The 19037-nt window shown below is 36.8% G+C and overlaps 1 protein-coding gene across 1 annotated transcript in view; it reads right to left on the reverse strand.

Moving 5' to 3' along the window:
- Window positions 1-19037, reverse strand: part of WDR70 (WD repeat domain 70) — a 277449-nt gene that overhangs the window by 89050 nt on the left and 169362 nt on the right. The window contains exon 10 of the mRNA XM_025270591.3: window positions 10971-11145. Coding sequence (XP_025126376.1) covers window positions 10971-11145 — 175 coding nt within the window. The remainder of the gene's footprint in view (window positions 1-10970; window positions 11146-19037) is intronic.

A 19037-nucleotide genomic window follows, 5' to 3' on the forward strand; every position in this document is an offset into this window, starting at 1 on the left:
TAGAAAACAATAGGCAAATAAGCACATTCCATACTGAAGACTAAATCAAATGACCTATAACAAGACATTCATTTGATAAATAAGCACATTCCATACTGAAGACTAAATTAAATGACCTATAACAAGACATTCATTTGATAACAATGAAGCCCAACTGACAGTAACTTAAATTTTAGAAACAAGAATAATAGCAAATGAAAACAAAATTAATCCAAGATAAAATCCATGATGCTAATGAGAACCTACTGTGTAGCACAAGGAACTCTACTCAGTGCCAGTAACCTAAATGGGAAGGAACTCCAAAAATGGGGGGTATATGTATACATATAGCTGATTCACTTAGCTGTACAGTAGAAACTAACAACATTGTAAAGCAACTATATTTCAATGAAAATTAAAAATAAATAAATAAAACCTATGATATTCTGATAGCATCTATTCACCTATTTATTCAACAAATATTAACTCGGAGCACATACATTCACCCAAATATTAACTGGGAGCACAGTATTAACTGGGAAACAGCAAATAAGACAAAAAGTCCCTGACCTTATGAAGCTTAAGAGGAAAAAAAGTGAATGAGCAGGCACATGAAAAATAAAACAAGGTAATTACACAGTGTTAAGTGCTATAAAGACAATAAAACAAGGCAATTGGGCAGAGAAACAGGTACAGAAGAAAGCCAGGGTTACTACTTTAGTCAGTGGTCTAGACTGGCTTTAGAACCAGCCTTCTTAATCTATATTCTCAACTACTGCAGGGTTTTATGGTTCTTTGAGACGACATTTCACCAGAGACCAGAATGAGAGGTTAGCAACCCCACCCAGAGCTATAACCATGGCAGAGGCAGCAAAGACAACAAGCACAAAGGCTACAAGGTGAACAAGGCCTAACAATACTTGAAGAGCCGAAAGAGGCCAGCTAGCTTGGAGTTTACTGAGCATGAAGGACAATGGTAGAAGATGCCATTGAAGAGGTAGGTAAACACCAGACTCCTGCTTTATTTCACTACTTGAATCACCCCTTTCCTATTCAATAGCTTGAGGTGATATTAGGTTAATAACTGGACATTTCTGCAGCATAGGGAAACTCACCATCACCATGGGTTAAACTATGCCAAAGCACTCTTTGCTTATTAAAAAGATGAGATTTTTTTTTAAGTGGAAGCTTAATTAAAAAAAAAAAAAAAACCTTTTACCTAATTCTGTTATTTGAATGTCTTTAGGATTTACATTCCTAGGATAAATAATCTTCTAGTCCACAAATACAACAGCATGACTATGCAACAGCACCACAGAGAGAATGGCAACTGATCTACCTTCTTCACTGGGTGAGATCTCCTCCAGTCGTGGGGAGCCGCCAGGAGCGACAGACAGGGCAGAGCGGTCAGTTTATAGTAAGGCACCAAAGCAGGAAGGTAAAGGATGATCAGGAGGGAATCTAATCTGATTTTAAAAAGAAGTTTTACTATTTATGGAGAGAGGTGCAGGAGTTACTCTAAGGCAGGATAAAGACAAATGGAAAGACTGAAGGTGTCAGTCTGCAGATACATGAACTATATTCACTATGCAGCAAGCAGCAAAGGAGTGATTATTATATTGAACGTGATTTAAACTGGGGCTAAGCAAACCAGAGAGGATGGACAGAGAAGGGAAAGGATATCCAGCAATGCAGGTGAGAGGTGATGAAAGTCTGAAGTAGAGTGAAGGCAAAGGAGAAGAAATGGGGGAGGAGGGCAGATGTGAGGTACACTAAAACATAGAATATATAGGAGACAGAATATTTTGAAGTTCTAAATGGAAATACAAATTAAGAAAAATAGCAAAGTCAAAAGGAAGGGTGACTTCTAAAGGAGAAGAGGAGTAGTGTTCAGGGTATTTTGAGCTTAATTCTTTGTGGGATTGTCTCACAGACGAGGGAAGGTGCGTGCCTTCAGAGTACAGAAGAATGTACAGGATGGAACTGGAGTCACAGCAAGTAATGACAACCGAACTTAAAACGGTTCATCTGCCTGACAGGAGACTAGGAAAGATGATGTCCTTTTTGGGAAACACAGCCCATGAAGGACGCTGAGGATAATAAGAACCAGAAGGTGGTGACTGTCACATGTGTCAAGGTTGCCTTGTCACCTGAGCAAGAGGGAAGTCAGCAGGAGAAAAGTTTGTTTCAAAGAGTGATACTGTCAATAAGGACAACAAAGACTGTGAAAAAGACAGCTGAATTTGGTGCTTAGATAGTCGTTTAAAAAAAAAAATCTTTAAAAAGAGAGTGTACAATGTTTTCTGATATATCTTCAAAATACCAATTTTCCAGCTTCTTTGGAGCCTTTGAAAACAAACTGGATGGAATGTCTGTTTTGTTCACTGTGGTACCCCTAGAACCTAGACTAGTAGTTGGGCCAGAGGAGGAGTGGATAACTTTTGTGGAATGAATGATGTGACCTCTCAATCTTCCCTCCACGTATCAGCCCCTTGAGCTCTTCATTTCCTTCCCTACTGAGCTAAGAGGCCAGGATCTCACACATGTTGATCAACTGTCTTATCAACATCCTAAATAATCCGGCCCCAATATTCTTCTCTTACATGTTTCCTATTTCTAACTCTGTGAATTTTTAGGATCTTCTCTATTAACCTCGTGTCCTGAAATTTCATGATGCCTGGTTTGATGAGAGTCTTCATTCACTGTGGTGAGCACTTGATGAACAATTCTTACCCAGAAAAAAAAAATTACTTTCAGTTCTGAAACTTTGGCGGAGGGCACAGGGGGCAGGGTAGGAGAAGGCCAGTAATTATTATTTCTTACCTAATTGCATCCATCCTCTCTCCTCTATATTTTCTCTTTCTAAAACTTTCTGGTCAAATATTGAGCCTTGAACTGACCCTTAAGTCTATCTTTTCTTTATCTCTATTTTACACTCATTTCTAGATTTCTTTGACTATATCTTTCAATACTATCTGGAGAAGGAAATGGCAACCCACTCCAGTATTCTTGCCTGGAAAATCCCATGGATGGAGGAGCCTGGTAGGTTAAAGTCCGTGGGGTCACAAAGAGTCAGACACGACTGAGCCACTTCACTTCACTTCAGTACTACCATGGCTTTACCCTGTTTTCTACGAGTTTTTCCTTGAATTCCAAGTGTACAAAGGCTTTTTGCAATATTATCCTTTAAGTTTCAAGGCTGTAATATTCTCTCTTCTCTATGAGAATATTAAATATAGGAACTTTTTATCGAATTAATCTTCTGTTTCCTACCTTGTCTCTCGCCCCTCTGAGATTGCTTTAGTGTCTGCATTTCTTGTTAGTTGATTTCTTAAAATATCTGGTGATCCTTGTCTATTCATTAAAATATGAGTAAGATACTAAAAACCTGACTAGAAACACTGTAGGGGTCAAAATCTTCTTCAATAAAGGACCAGACAGTAAATATTTTAGGCTTTGAGGAGCATGTAGTCTGCTATAACTACTCAACTCTGCTATTATAGTGTAAAAGCAGCCACAGATAATATAAAAATGAATGAGCAAGGATGTTCTAATTAAGCTTTATTCATGGACACTGAAATTTAAATTTCACATAATTTTCATGCGTCATGAAATATTTTTATTTTGTTTTTCTTATAAACCATGTGGCAGGCAGAGCAATGTCCCCCACAAAGATTTCCACCCCCTAATCCCTGGAACCTGTGAATATGTTATCATACCAGGCAAAGGGGAATCAAGATTTCAAACTGAATTAATGTTGATAATCAACTGATCTTAAAACATGGCAATTATTCAAGTAGATATAATGTAAGCACAAGAGTTTTTAAAAGTGGAAGAGGGAAGCGAAAGAGAAGGTCATGGTTTTGTGATGTGAAAAAGACTCAAACTCACTATTGTTGACCTTGAAGATGGAGGAAGGCAGCCATGAACCAAGGAACATGGGTAGCTTCTAGAAGCTGGAAAGGGCAAGGAAATGGATTCTCCCCTAAAGCAGCCATAAGAGAACACAGTCCTGCCAACACCCTGATTTTGAGTTCAATGAAACTTTTTTTTAATATAACTTTTTTAAAAATTTCATTTTATGTTTAATTGGAGGATAATTTCTTTACAATATTGTGATGGCTTCTGCCATATATCAACATGAATCAGCCACAGGTATACATATATCCCCTCCTTCTTAAACCTTCCTATCACCTTCCACCCCTCTAGGTTGTCACAGAGCATCAGCTTTTGGTTTCCTGAGTCACACACCAAATACTCACTGGCTATCTATTTTACATATGGTAATGTATAATGTTTCAATGCTACTCTCTCAAATCATCCCACCCTCTCCTTCCTCCACTGTGTCCAAAAGTCTGTCCTTTATGTCTGCATCTCCTTTGCTGCCCTGCAAATAGGATCATCGGGACCATCTTTCTCGATTCCATATATATATGTCAATATACAGTATATGTCTTTCTCTTTCTGACTTACTTCATTCTGTATAATAGGCTCTAGGTTCATCTACATCATTAGAACTAACTCATCAATGAGACTTCTAACTGACATAAGTATAAGAAGTCTGTGCTATTTTAAGCCACTAAGTTTTTGGTAAATTTGTTACAATAACCACAGAAAAACAACACAACCATTAAAAAAAAAAATCTTTCTTAGCTTGCAGGTCATACAAAAATAGATGTGGCACATGGGCCACAGTTTGCTGACCTTTGGTATAAGCACTTGCTCCAGACTGCCTAGCACTGGATCCTAGTTCTGCCACTTACAAGCTGCAATTTTGGCTAGGCAGCACAACTTTCTTTTTGTATTGGTTTCCTCATAGTAAAATAATGATAGTAATAGTACTTTTGTAAGGATTTTTGTAAGGATTAAATGAAGTAAAACATGTAAAGTACTTAAAATATTACCTAACTCAAAGTAAGTATTCAGTAAATGCTATAATAATAACAATGGCAATAACAACAGAGGAGGAGATGAAACACAGCCTTCTATGAAGATTTTCACCTTATCTCAGCTTTGCTTGGAGTATGAAGTCTCTCTGACAGACCACCCTAAAAGTAACTCTTCAGTCTAGGGTAGGAAGAGAACTGCAGGATAAGTCAGTTCATCTTTTATAGGCTTTCCCCAGCCCAGCTAAGGTTTCAGCTTTCTCCAGTTGGCCAAGTCAGTGACCACTCACACATTTGGTTTCTAGTTTCCAAAAGTGTCTTGACTTCTCTTTTTGGCTGTCATCTCTAATTCTCGTTGATTGTATGGGTTTATGCTTTAAAAATGCCTTTTCTGTCATTTTAATGGGGTTTTAGGAAGAAACAGAACTGAATGAATCTGTTTTACTTACCATATTTAACTAGAAGTCTTAAATTCAATCATTCTCCTGCCTTCAAAAAATAAGGATAATTTTAACCTAACTTTTTCAAAACTAGCATATTCTCATTTTTATTAATACTGCTCCCCCAAATATGTGACATTTTACAAGAGCATTATAAGTAAAACTTTAAAGCTTCCATTAAAATAATTGACAAATTACAGCTTAACTTTAGGGCTTGCAGGTAATTTCCCAGTATTGATGGTTTGTGTTTTGAATCAATGACACATTTTTTGAAAAGTGAGCTTTGAAAAAATATGCATGTTAAAAACACTATGGAATAAGTTGTAAGTCATATGCTTTCTCTTGAATGTTTATTTTAAAAATAATTATAATTCATAACTACCAAAGCACACTAATCAGTGGATACATAAAGTTTTTGTTTATTGATGGTGATTTTATTTCCATACATTGAATGACTGGTTCTAGCAGGGATCTATATTCTTATCTTCCTAAACCATACTTTTAACCACCAAAGCATCTGCTATGCTCAAATTCATGACACTTCCCAGACATTGTTAAACTGCACCCTGAGATCTAAGTACACCATTCTACAAAAACTGCAAATCCCCTAGGAGCTAAAAAAGAAAGAATAAGACAAACAGTTATTAAAACCTGCTATGTGCAAGCCCTGTTCTGGATGATTTAAATATATACCTAACACAATCCTCAAAATAACTGGACAAGGTGGGGATCACGCCCTCATTTCATGAATAAGGAAAAGGAGGGTATAGAGAGCTTAGGAAACTCAGGACTAATAGACAGAACGTCCCAGGTAATGTGCAGAGTAATTGTATATCTCGGGTGTCATTTACAAAATATGCTATAGAACTACACAGTAGACTTCTAGTTATCCATATATATTTTCTAAACTCCAACTATTAGGCCTAATGAAAAGACAAAAATCTATATTTGAATTTTTAACAAGACTTTCTTTATATTTTTTACAGAGCCACATCTAGCTAGACAAACCAACAGAAATAGAGCTATGGAGAAAACTACAGAAGGATACACTGCAGGTAATTTATAAGCCAGGGAAGCCCAATTTACAAGCATAATGGGTAGGAACAGGCTAATGAGAGTAGAGATACAACTAATCATAACAGTAATAACAATTTTTTGAAAAGTATATATTTCATTTTTTTTAAATTATGCTTCCCTTTACTAAAGAAATTTTGAAAAATCCAATTAGAACCATATCTATTATTACAAGGTTGTCCATGTTATACTCTCAAATTTTAAAAGTGAAAGTGAAAGTCACGCAATCGTGTCCAATTCTTTGCGACCCCATGGACTGCAGTCCATGGAATTCTCCAGGCCAGAATACTGGAGTAAGTAGCCATCCACTTCTCCAGGGGATCTTCCCAACCCAGGGATCGAACCCAGGTCTCCTGCACTGCAGGCGGATTCTTTACCAAATGAAAAAAAAAAAAGGAAACTGTAAATTCTCTATTATAAAAACAAAATGTTTTACTCTGTGTGTGTATGTATATATAATATATTAATAAAGGGGAAGGTGTAGAAGGCCAAAAGTCAACCTAATCTTGACTTGGGTCACCTGAAGGTGACTGCATGTTTGCATGCTCAATCACTTCAGTCGTGTCCAACTCTCTGTGACCCCACAGACCGCAGCTTGCCCGCTCCTCTGTCCAAGGGATTTTCCCAGCAAGAATACTGGAGTGTCAAACCCACGTCTCCTGCACTGCCAGCATAGTCTTTGCCCACTGAGCCACCTGGGAAGCCCTGGAGGTGACTGGAGACATTTAAAGATTTGTGGAACACTGGACTCAAGCCACTACTGGTGACTTTATTTTTCATATTCTTTCTCCTTCACACCTGTTCTCTTATTCACCAGGGGCTTATTTGCTCAGAAGCTTATCTCTTGGTGTGATCACTAGTCCTTGCCCCACCTTTCTCTGAACCAAACCAACTTTCTCTAGCATGGCTGAGAGAATGTGGGCACTGACCAACCACCAAGCTGGAGAAATGTCTCTGCAGCGTCTCACAGGCTTGAGGCTTTCCTGGTAAGGGGTTGTAGTGTGTGGTCATGTTTCTAAAAGGGACAGCCCCAGAATCCGGACTGGGGTTGCAGGCCAAAGGAGCAGTAGGAGGTAGTCAGATGGAGAGTGGGTCAAGTTTCTGGTAGTACCCTATTGCCAAATCAAACTTCAAATATTATTCCCTCCCATCACCTGTTCTAGGGAAGGCAAAACTCCATGAATATAATGGGTCCTCATTTTCCTGCTACAATCTTAGTCTACAAATAATGGTTGCAATACAAGGAAGCACACCATGTTCTTTTGGTAAAGAATTTGGCATATTGTCAATTCTTGATAGATACTAAAGAACACTAACACTGCTTCCAGCAAAATATGTTCCAAGAGTTCAGCAGGTTTTTTTATGTGAATGGAAGTCATCACTGGGTACTCATAAGACTATCCAAGCTGGAATATTTTAAACGCCAGAAATTATACTTGAGAGAGACATGAAACATCGTTTTAAAATCCATCTATATTAATACAGATTATGTGTTTCTACATCATTAAAAATACATCAAAAATTATGTATTTGTGGACCTCAATAGCTCCCATTCTCCCTCTCATATCTCTAACTTACTATGTTTTCATATAACATAGATAGTTCTTTATGCTACTATTTTTAATGACTTCTTAGAAATAAACTGACAATGTTAATAAACAAGTAAAATATATATATTTATATACTTTATAAGTATGTATATTTATATACTGTATAAGTACTGTATGTTTTATATATTTATATACTGTATAAGTATGTCAGGTGAGGATCAGCACTATGGAAGAAAATAAGAGGGAGAGAGAGTGCCACTGGTGGGGTGAAGGCTGCAATTGTATACAGTGTGGAGTCAAGGAAGGCCTTGCTGAAAAGACAGCATTTGAGCAAAGTGCTGAAAAAGGTGAAGGGTGAAAGTCATGTGAACACCTAAGAGAAGAATGTGGAGCCTGGAGGTTCAGCATCTGCAGGGGTCCTGAGTCTGGCGGCACGCTGTTACCTCTCCAACAGCATCTCCCTATACTCTGCACCTCCCTCACTTCCTGCCAACTGAACACTGGCCTCCTTGCTGCTGCTCACATGCAAGCTGGTGAATGGAGAGTGAGGAACTGGGGAGGCAGCACAGACCAGGAGAAGCTCCTCTGAAGTGGCCTTCCTCTCAATTTAAAAACAACCCAGCATCAAATGACTTGACAGCGATGCTGGGCAAACACACACTCCTCTTGAGCAACAATGTCCAACAGAACTTTCTGCAATGATGAGAATGTTCTCCATCTGTGCTGTCCAATAAGTGGCTAGTATGGCTGAGGAACTGAAATTTTAATTTTGTCTTTTTTTAATTATTTTTAAATTGAAATAGTCAAATGTAGCTAGTGGCTATACTAGCAGCCAGCAAATTTCTAGAATAAAGGTAGGCCTTGGGAATACAGAAATTTATCACTGACAGACACTTTACTTCTAAGAAAAGAGATACATTTCATTTAATTTGCTGAAGTTCAAGTTGGTCTAATGAGAATTCCATGATAAAATATAGCAATTATGATAGCTTTACTTGTCACAAAACATATGTATGAAGCATTATTTGCCACGTAATTCTTTGGCTACTGTGTGGGAAAAATTACTGTTATTAGCTTTTCTTATCTCAGCTTTAGTGTTTCCCTCTACATGATTTATTATTGCTGAAGTAATAATTAAGAATTTTTAAAATCTATTTTTAATCGAACTGGGTTTCCTAACAAGTTTTTTTCCCTCTTTATTTGATATTTCTTCAGGTGACACATACACATGCAAATTTACGAATATGAAGAAATGTAATGAATATGATGTGGTAAAATAAGCTCTATATTCAATGTATTATTAAATTTTAACTAAACAGAATAAAAGATTCTGATTAGAACAATGGCTTAAAAGATTTTCTTTTCTACAAAATAGGAAACATGAGATATACTAATTATTTTAAGAGAGATGCAAGGCTAACCTTTAAAAACTATATTCAACTTAGAAACTATGGTTTCTAAAAAAAAGGCATGTACTGTGCTTAGTCGCTCAGTTGTGTCTGACTCTTTGCAACCCTATGGACTATTGCTCTCCAGGCTCCTCTGTCCATGGAGATTCTCCAGGCAAGAATACTGGAGCGGGTTGCCATGCCCTCTTCCAGGGGATCTTCCCAACCCCAGGATCGAACCCAGGTCTCCCACATTGCAGGCAGATTCTTTAATGTCTGAGCCACCAGAGAAGCCCATGAAAAGCATGTGTATGTGTATATACACACATATATGTGTATGTATGCATATATACATACACACACACTAAACACATCACTATTAAAACTAGTCAAGCAAACTTTTACATTTTCTATGTTAAATCAACAGCACTCAGAGACGATGAAAGCCAGTTACTAAAAAATTTATTGCTTAGTTAAAACTCAGTTTACAATTCAAAGGATTTTTAAAATCTCTGAGCTGTTATGAAGCTTTATGGGGTTTATAGTGGAGATGAAAACAGAAATAAAAAGATCTGACAAACAGAAAATGCCAAAGATATTTCCAGCATTATCAACATGGATTCTTTTTTCTCTATCATTACTTTTTACCTATTCCCAAAAAACTGACTTTAACTCCATCTGCCTGAAAAGACAACTGTTTCTTGGGGTCCCTTTCAAAATGAAAGTGCTTGATGGGCAATTTTATTTGAAAGAATATTATTTTTATAATTGTTAAAAATAAAAAGAATGTAAACTCTATGAAGGCAGGAATTTTGGATCATCTACAGTAGTTCCAGTCTTCAGAATAGTGCCTGAATATAGCACAGACAATAAATATTTATTGAATTAATAATTTTACCAGCACCTTTTATTAAAATAAGATAATCAACTTTTACTGTAACATTAGTGTAGATTTTCATTTTAACATTGGTAATCTAGAATAACTCCAGTTAAAAATTCTTGTTTTACCATCTATACATGCAACAAACCTCTTTTCAAAGCTTATTGGTAATACACAGAATTAGCCAAAGACTATTCATTATTTTATTCATTCTTTCTGTGGCTATAGAATTCTATGATCCCTTTCAATTCCAAAATTTATTTTATTCTAATAATGACTTAAAACGGAAAAAAAAATCTGAAACTTATTCAAATGGAATGTCATGGAATGTCAAACTATTATTTAAATTACTACAGAAGTAACTGCTCAACAACTTATGGATCACCCTGGTTATTTCATGGTTTTCTCACCTCTTTTAAAGGGTATTTCTAGTTCTCTGCTTAGTCTTGGTTTTATATCACTGTCAAATTCTTCACTTTCAAATCCAAGTATATTGAAATGTCATGAAATAAACTATACTATATTTTTTATATTTTATACCAAAAGATTGAGTTTATGTTAAAAACAAAATCTAATACACATTGGAAAACACTGAGTTGGAATGTTTGCTAAAATGCTGTTTACTGCAGACGCCCAATGTTTTATCAACTAACACTGAAGTTTAAATTAGGGCTAAACTCAGGAAATTGACCTTCATAATATTTTAACATGATGTTTGTCTTTTTAAGGTGGCTTTCTTCTCAGAAAAGAGGACTTAAATATCCTTGACTTACTGTCAAATTTCGGTCCCAGATCTGTATGCTTCCATTCTGACAAGCAGCTGCTATGAGGCTTCCGTCTCTACTATATGTGCACGTGGTAGGAATTACTTTTTTACCCTGCATCGTCCGCGGTTTAAACACACTTTTTTGCTTCTTTGGATTTTCAACTTCCCAGGTCCTCACAGTCCTTAAAAAAAGAAAAAAAGGGAGATTTTCATTTATAAAAAAGAAAGGATTTTAAAATACAAAAGAGTTCACAAAGACTGCTTGACCTTTTAAGCATATAAATCTAATTAATGTTTTTTACATTTTTTAAATAAAATGTGCAGTATGTAAATGAGTTTTCCCACTGCAATAAAGTCAACCATCCAAATTGTGCTGTCATGAAATCAAAGCCCAAGTGCAAATTCGACTTCAAATGTCAGAGTTCTTAGTTCTGACCCTCTAAAGCAGTAGTTTCCAAACAACTGACTATACACTCTGATCAGCAGAACTGCTGAACATTATATATACCCACTACATATATAGGTAATTTCTAAATTACATGTGGTAATATACTGTTATATAACACACACCAGAAAATATACTGAAAAAAACTGGTCAGTAAAAAAGAATGATGTGGGACTTCCCTGGCCAAAACAGTAAAAGATAATTTAAAAGAACAGTGGGATAAATATAAATATAAAAACAAATACAACATGGTGGGTTTAAATCCAACCTCATCAATAACTGGAAATTCCATCACATTAATTGGAAATGGCATAAAAACTCTAATTAAAAGGAAAAGACTGTCAGATTGGATTAGATAAAATCAAAATTCAGCAGAGTCTGTATTTTTATATATAGAAAGATATAAAAATGTGTGTTTATATATAAAAAACACACAAAAATCTTTAAATATAAAGCCTTATTAACCATGTTGGAGAAGGCAATGGCACCCCATTCCAGTACTCTTGCCTGGAAAATCCCATGGATGGAGGAGCCTGGTAGGCTGCAGTCCATGGGGTCGCTAAGAGTCGGACCCGACTGAGCGACTTCACTTTCACTTTTCACTTTCATGCACTGGAGAAGGAAATGGCAACCCACTCCAGTGTTCTTGCCTGGAGAATCCCAGGGACAGGGGAGCCTGGTGGGCTGCCGTCTATGGGGTCGCGCAGTCGGACTCGACTGAAGCAACTTAGCAGCAGCAGCATTAGTCATTTAACAGTAAAAGGATGGAAAAAAGATGTGCTATAACATAATCAAAAGAAAGCTAGAATGAGTATATTAATGTCAAAGTGAACTTGAAAACAATGAATAAAACTAGAGACAAAGAGGAAATTTTCATTATGAGAAAGAGTCAAAAGATCAAGAAGATATAAAATATAAAATATTAAGAAAATATAAGAATATGAAATATTAAGAAGATATAAGAATCCTAAATGCATATCTCCTTAATAACAGAGCTTTAAAATGTGAAAGCAAGCTTAATAGAAATAAAAGAAATACCAAATCCATACTTAACAGCTGTACACTTCAACACTCCTCTCAGTGACTAATAGAACAAGTAGACCTCCCCCCACCTCAAAAAGAAAAAACCAGTAAGACTACAGAAGACCTGGAGAAGGCAATGGCACCCCACTCCAGTACTGTTGCCCGGAAAATCCCATGGATGGAGGAGCCTGGTAGGCTACAGTCCATGGGGTCGCTAAGAGTCAGACACGACTGAGCGACTTCACTTTCACTTTCCACTTTCATGTATTGGAGAAGGAAATGGCAACCCACTCCAGTGTTCTTGCCTGGAGAATCCCATGGACGGAGAAGCCTGGTGGGCTGCAGTCCACGGGGTCGCACAGAGTCGGACACGACTGAAGCAACTTAGCAGCAGCAGCACAGAAGACCTCAGAAATTCTACCAGACAAGTTGAGCTAATTAATATTTATATAACACTTCACCCAACAACTGGACGTGTATTCTTTTACACACTGAACATTCACTAAGACAGACCACATTCTGAGCCATTAAAACAAATCTAAATACACTAAAATGAAAGAAATCATAAAAGTATATACATTGTCCAAAAAATGAAACTAAATAAATGATCAATACAGAACTGTATCTGGAAATGTATCTCTTCCAAAACATTCAGAAATTAATAAATACAATTCTAAATAATCCATGAGTCAAAATTTCATAAGGAATATTAGATAATACTCTGACTTCAAAAAACATGAAAATACAATATATCGAAATTCATGGTATTTGACTAAGACTGAGCACAGAGGAAAAGAAAAAAAGACGTGCCTCAAATCAATGACCTAAAATTCAAACTAGATAAAAGGAGAGAATATTAAAACTAAAACTAGCAGAAGGGAGGAAATGAGAATACAAATGAATAAAACAGAAAACCACAAATCAGTAGAGAAACCAAAAGCTGGTTATTTGAGAAGATCAATAAAATTAAAGAATTTCTAGGTGGAATGATTAAAAAGCAGAAATTGGAGACAACCTCAAACACCAGTATTTTGAATGAAAGAAAAGATATAACTGTAGAACTTATCAACATTCAAAGAATAATAGGGAAATTTTATGAATGAATTTACATAAATAAATTCAATAATTTAGATCAAATGGACAAATTTCCTTAAAAGACAAACCACAAAGGTTCACTCAATAAGAAATAATATCTAGAATATTCCTATATGATTAAAAAAACTAAGTACATAAGCTGAAAATCTTTGCACTAAGAATGACTTCACTGTTGAATTCTATCAAACATTTAAGAAAGAAATTAACACCTTAAGAAAGAAAAGGCCATCTACTGAATAGGAAAAAGTTTTTGCAAAGATGTATCTGATAAGGGATTAATATTCAAAATACACAAAGAACTCATGCAACTCAATTCTGAAAAAACAAATAACCTGATTAAAAAATGGGAAGAAGATATGAATAGACATTTTTCCAAAGAAATATAGATGTCCAACAGAGAAATGAAGAGATGCTCATCATCAGGGAAATGCAAATCAAAACCACAATAAGATATTACCTCACACCTATCAGAATGGCTATCATCAAAAAGACAACAAGGGCTTCCCTGGTGGCTCAGTGGTAAAGAAGCTGTCTGCCAGTGCAGGAGACGCAGGTTCAATCCCTGATCCAGGAAGATCCCACATGACACAGGACTACTAAGCCTGTGTGCCACAACTACTGAGCCTGTGTGCTACAGTCTGGGAGTAGCAACTATGGAGCCCACAAGCCCTAGGGCCTGTGTTCCACAAAAAAAAAGCCACTGCAACAGGAAGCTGCACACCACAACTAGAGAATAGCCCCCGCTCGCTGCAACTAGAGAAAGCCCACACAACAGTGAGATGAAGACCCAGCACAGCCAAAGATAAGTGAACATTAAAAAAATAATAACAGCAAGTGTTGGCAAGGATGTAGAGGAAAAGGAATCCTTTTGCGGTGTTGGCGGGAATGTAAACTGGTGCAGCCACTGTGGAAAACAGTATGGAGATTCCTCAAAACATTAAAAACAGAACTACCATAGAATCCATCAATTCCACTCCTGGGTATTTATCTGAAGAAAAAGAAAACGCTAACTTGAAAAGAGATATGCACTCTTACGTTCCCATTGGTCACGTATGGTTGTGAGAGCTGAACTGTAAAGCAGGCAGAACACCAAAGAACTGATGCCTTCCAACTTTGGTGCTGAAGAAGACTCCTGAAAGTTCCTTGGACAGCAAAGAGATCAAACCAGTCACTCTCAAGGCATATCAACCCTGAATATTACTTGGAAGGACTGATGCTAAAGCTGAAGCTACAGTATTTTGTTCATCTGATGCAAACAGCCAACTCACTGCGAAGTCCCTGGTGCTGGGAAAGATTGAGGGCAGAAAGAGAAGAGGGTGTCAGAGGATGAGATGGCTGGATGGCATCACCGATACAATGGACATGAACTTGGGCAAACTTCGGGAGATGGTTAGGGACAGGGAGGCCTCGTGTGCTGCAATCCATGGGTCACAAAGAATTGGACACAACTGGGTGACTGAACAACAACAATGTTCACTGCAGCATTATCTACAATTGACAAGATATGGAAACAACCCAAGTGCCCATCAACAGATGAATGGATGAAGAAAATATGTGTAAACACACATATACATACATACATACAATGGAACATTACACACATACTCACACATATATACACAAACATACATACAGTGGAACATTACACATACACACACACACACACACATATACATACATACAACGGGAACATTACTCAGCCGTGAAAAAAAAAAGAAATCTTGCCATTTGCAACAGCGTGAATGGACCTAGAGGACACTATACTAAGTGAAATAAGTTAGACAGAGAAAGACAAACACTGTATGATTTCACTTACATGTGGAACTTAAAAAACAAAACAAATAAACAAACGCAACAAAACAGAAACAGAGTCATAATACAGAGAAGAAACCGGTGTTTGCCGGAGGGGAGGAAGTGGGGGTAGGAGACAAACAGGTGGGGGAGATTAAGAGATACAAACTTCCTAAGTCAGAAAGAGAAAGAAATATACCATATGCTATCATTTTATGTAGAATCTAAAATATGACACAAATGAACTTACCTACAAATCAGAAACAGACTCACAGGCACAGCCAACAGACTTGTGGTTGATGGATGAGCAGATGCAAACTACTATACAGAGAATAGATAAACAACAAGGTCTACTGTATAGGACGGGGAACTATATTCAATATCCTATGATAAACTATAATGGAAAAGAGTAAGTATGTATATATGTGTAAAACTGAATCATGTTGCTGTACAGCAGAAATTAACACTGTAAATCAACTATACGTCAATAAAATAAATCTAAAAGAATTTTCAAAGATACACACTTCCAGTTGCAAAATAAATGAATCACGAGTATGAAATGTGCAGTCTAGGTAATACAGTCAATAATTAGACAATATCATTGTATGGTGACAGATGTTAACTAGACTTATCCTGATGATCATTTTGAAATATATAGAAATATTAAATCACTACATTGTGTAGCAGGAACTAATATAATGTTGTAGCAAATTATACTTAAAAAATAAACAAACTAATAGAGCTAGAACAGATTTACGGTTACCAGAGGGGGCAAAGGGTGGGGAGGAGTGGGTGGAGAAACTGGATGAAGACAGTCAAAAGGTACAAACTTTCAGCTGTAAGATAAACTAAGCTCTAGGGAGGCAGTGTACAAGACGATATATACAATTAAAACTGTGGTTGTTAAGAGAGTAAATTCTAAGTGTTCTCGTCACAAGGAAAAAACGTATTTTCTATTTCTTTAATTTTGCATCTACATGAGATGATGAATATTCACTAATTGATTACTGTAGTAATCATTTCATGATGCATGTAAGTCAAATCAACATGCTGTACTCCTCAGACTTACACAATGTTTCATACCAATTATATCTCAAAACTGAAAAAAAAAAAATAATCTGATATTGAGCCAAAGAGGAAGGGAGGGAGGGAGGGAGGGAGAGAAGGAGGGAAGAAGGAAGCCAAGTCTATATAAACTCTTCCAGAAAACAGAAAAGGGAATACTTCTCAACTCACTCTATATGGCCCTGATGCCAAAACCAAAGTCACTACAAGAAAACTATAGATTCCTAGTGAACACAGACACAAAAATCCTTAACAAAATAGCAGTGTACAAAACTAATACCATGTCATGATTAAGTGTTATTTAACCCAGGAATGAAAAGGAAGATGGAAAGGACTGAAAATTAAACCATATAATACACATATCAAAAGACTAAGAAAAAGATATCAGATCATCCCAACTGATGTAAAATAAGCTTTTTTTCCTTTTTATTTTTTTTTTATTGTTTTTTAAAATTTATTTATTTTAATTGGAGGCTAATTACAACATTATAGTGGTTTTGCCATAAAAATTCAACATCCACTTGTGATAAAACAAAAGAAAAAAGAACCTCTCAGTAATCTCAAAATAGAATGGAACTTGCTCAACCTGAGAGAGGACATTTATGAAAAACTTACAGATAATATGCTTCCCTGGTAGTTCAGGTGGTAAATAATCTGCCTGCAATGCAGGAGACCCGGGTTTGATCCCTGGGTTAGGAAGATCCCCTAGAGAAGGGAATAGCTACCCACTCCAGTATGCTTGCCTGGAGAATTCCATGGACAGAGGAGCCTGGTGGGCTACAGTCCATGGAGTTGCAAAGAGACAGACAGGATGGCACAACTAACACTTTTACTTTCACTTTCACAGGTTAATATACTTAATGGGGAAAGGCTGGAGAATAAAGCAGTGATCTCAAACCCTCACCATTTCTTTATCCTAGAGTTGCCTGCCAGTGCAATAAGGTAGATAAAAGAAATTAAAGGCTTACAGACTGGAAACAAGAAATAAAAATGTCTTTATTAGGATACCACATGATCATCTATATAGATAATCCAAAGAATCTACAAAAATGCTGTTGCTAAGTCACATCAGTCGTGTCTGACTCTGTGTGACCCCATAGACGGCAGCCCACCAGGCTCCCCTGTCCCTGGGATTCTCCAGGCAAGAACACTAGAGTGGGTTGCCATTTCCTTCTCCAATGTAGGAAAGTGAAAAGTGAAAGTGAAGTCGCTCAGTCATGTCTGACTCTTCACGACCCCATGGACTGCAGCCCACCAGGCTTCTCTGTCCATGGGATTTCTCAGGCAAGAGTACTGGAGTGGGTTGCCATTGCCTTCTCCACAAAATTGCTACTAGAACTAATAAGTGAGTTTAACAGTGTCACAGGATACAAGATAAATAATCATAAATCAATTTTATTTCTATTGACTAGCAACAAACAACTGGATACTGAAATTATGACATAATATTTATAACAGCAAGAATAAACATGGAATCTGTCAAGAATGTGTAGTATCTGTACACTAAAAACCATAAAACATTTCTGAGAGAAACAAGAAGATCAATACAAACAAGAAGATACACTGTATTAATGGAGTCAACACTGTTCAGATTTCATTTGTGCCCAAATTAATTTTTAAATTCAATACAATCTCAATTAAAATTCCAGCAGAGTCTCCTTGGAATTAAAACTGAGTAAGCTGACTCTAAAACTTACACGGAAATGTAAACAACTTGGAACATCCCCAACAATTTTGAAAAAGATGTAAACTAATTCTACCCAGATTCACACACTGCCTTCTAATTCTAATTCCCACATTATAACACCAATCACATAAGTTGCAACTACACATATTGACATCTATTTTTTATCCAAGAAGAGCTCCTTTAGAGTAAAGGCTCTGTTTTTTCTTTGTTTGTTTTAAATCTTTTTATGTCTTTCTTTGTTGCTTACTTGTTAAAGTGGAAGTGAAGTCGCTCAGTCGTATCCGACTCTTTGCGACCCGTGGACTGTAGCCCACAAAGCTCCTCTGTCCATGGGATCCTCCAGGCAAGAATACTGGAGTGGGTTGCCATTTCCTTCTCCAGGGGATCTTCCCGACCCAGGGATCGAACCCAGGTCTCCCTCATTGCAGGCAGACGCTTTAACCTCTGCGCCACCAGGGAAGCCCAGTCCTGGCCAATTCTTTGTGACCCCATGGACTACAGCCCACCAGGCTCCTCTGTCCATGGGATTTCCCAGGAAAGAATACTGGAATGGGTTGCCATTTCCTTCTCCAAACAAATGTCTAGGTTCTATCAAATATCTTGAACACAACAGGAACATAATACATACCAGGTCCTCAATAATTAATGTAAGAAATTCACTCCCTATCTAAGCATTTCAGGCATCAATTTTAATCGAGGTATAACCAATATACAATGAAATGTAACTGACATTTGTATAGGTTTCAAGTAGCCAGCATTTGCTGTCAAATATTTAGGATTTATTCCAAATAAAGGTTTTTGTTTTTTTTTAAATAACCTATGCATGTCTTCTCCCTAAGAGTTTCTTGGGAACTTAATTAACTATTTAGCATTACCAAACCCTAGTTTTCAGAGCTGTTGAACCCAGTGCCTAAAATAAGACTGCATCCACTAAATTTTAGGAACTACCAATCAGCAAAATGTAAGCT

This window comes from Bubalus bubalis, chromosome 19, assembly GCF_019923935.1.
Source record: "Bubalus bubalis isolate 160015118507 breed Murrah chromosome 19, NDDB_SH_1, whole genome shotgun sequence".
Taxonomy (NCBI): Eukaryota; Metazoa; Chordata; class Mammalia; order Artiodactyla; family Bovidae; genus Bubalus; species Bubalus bubalis.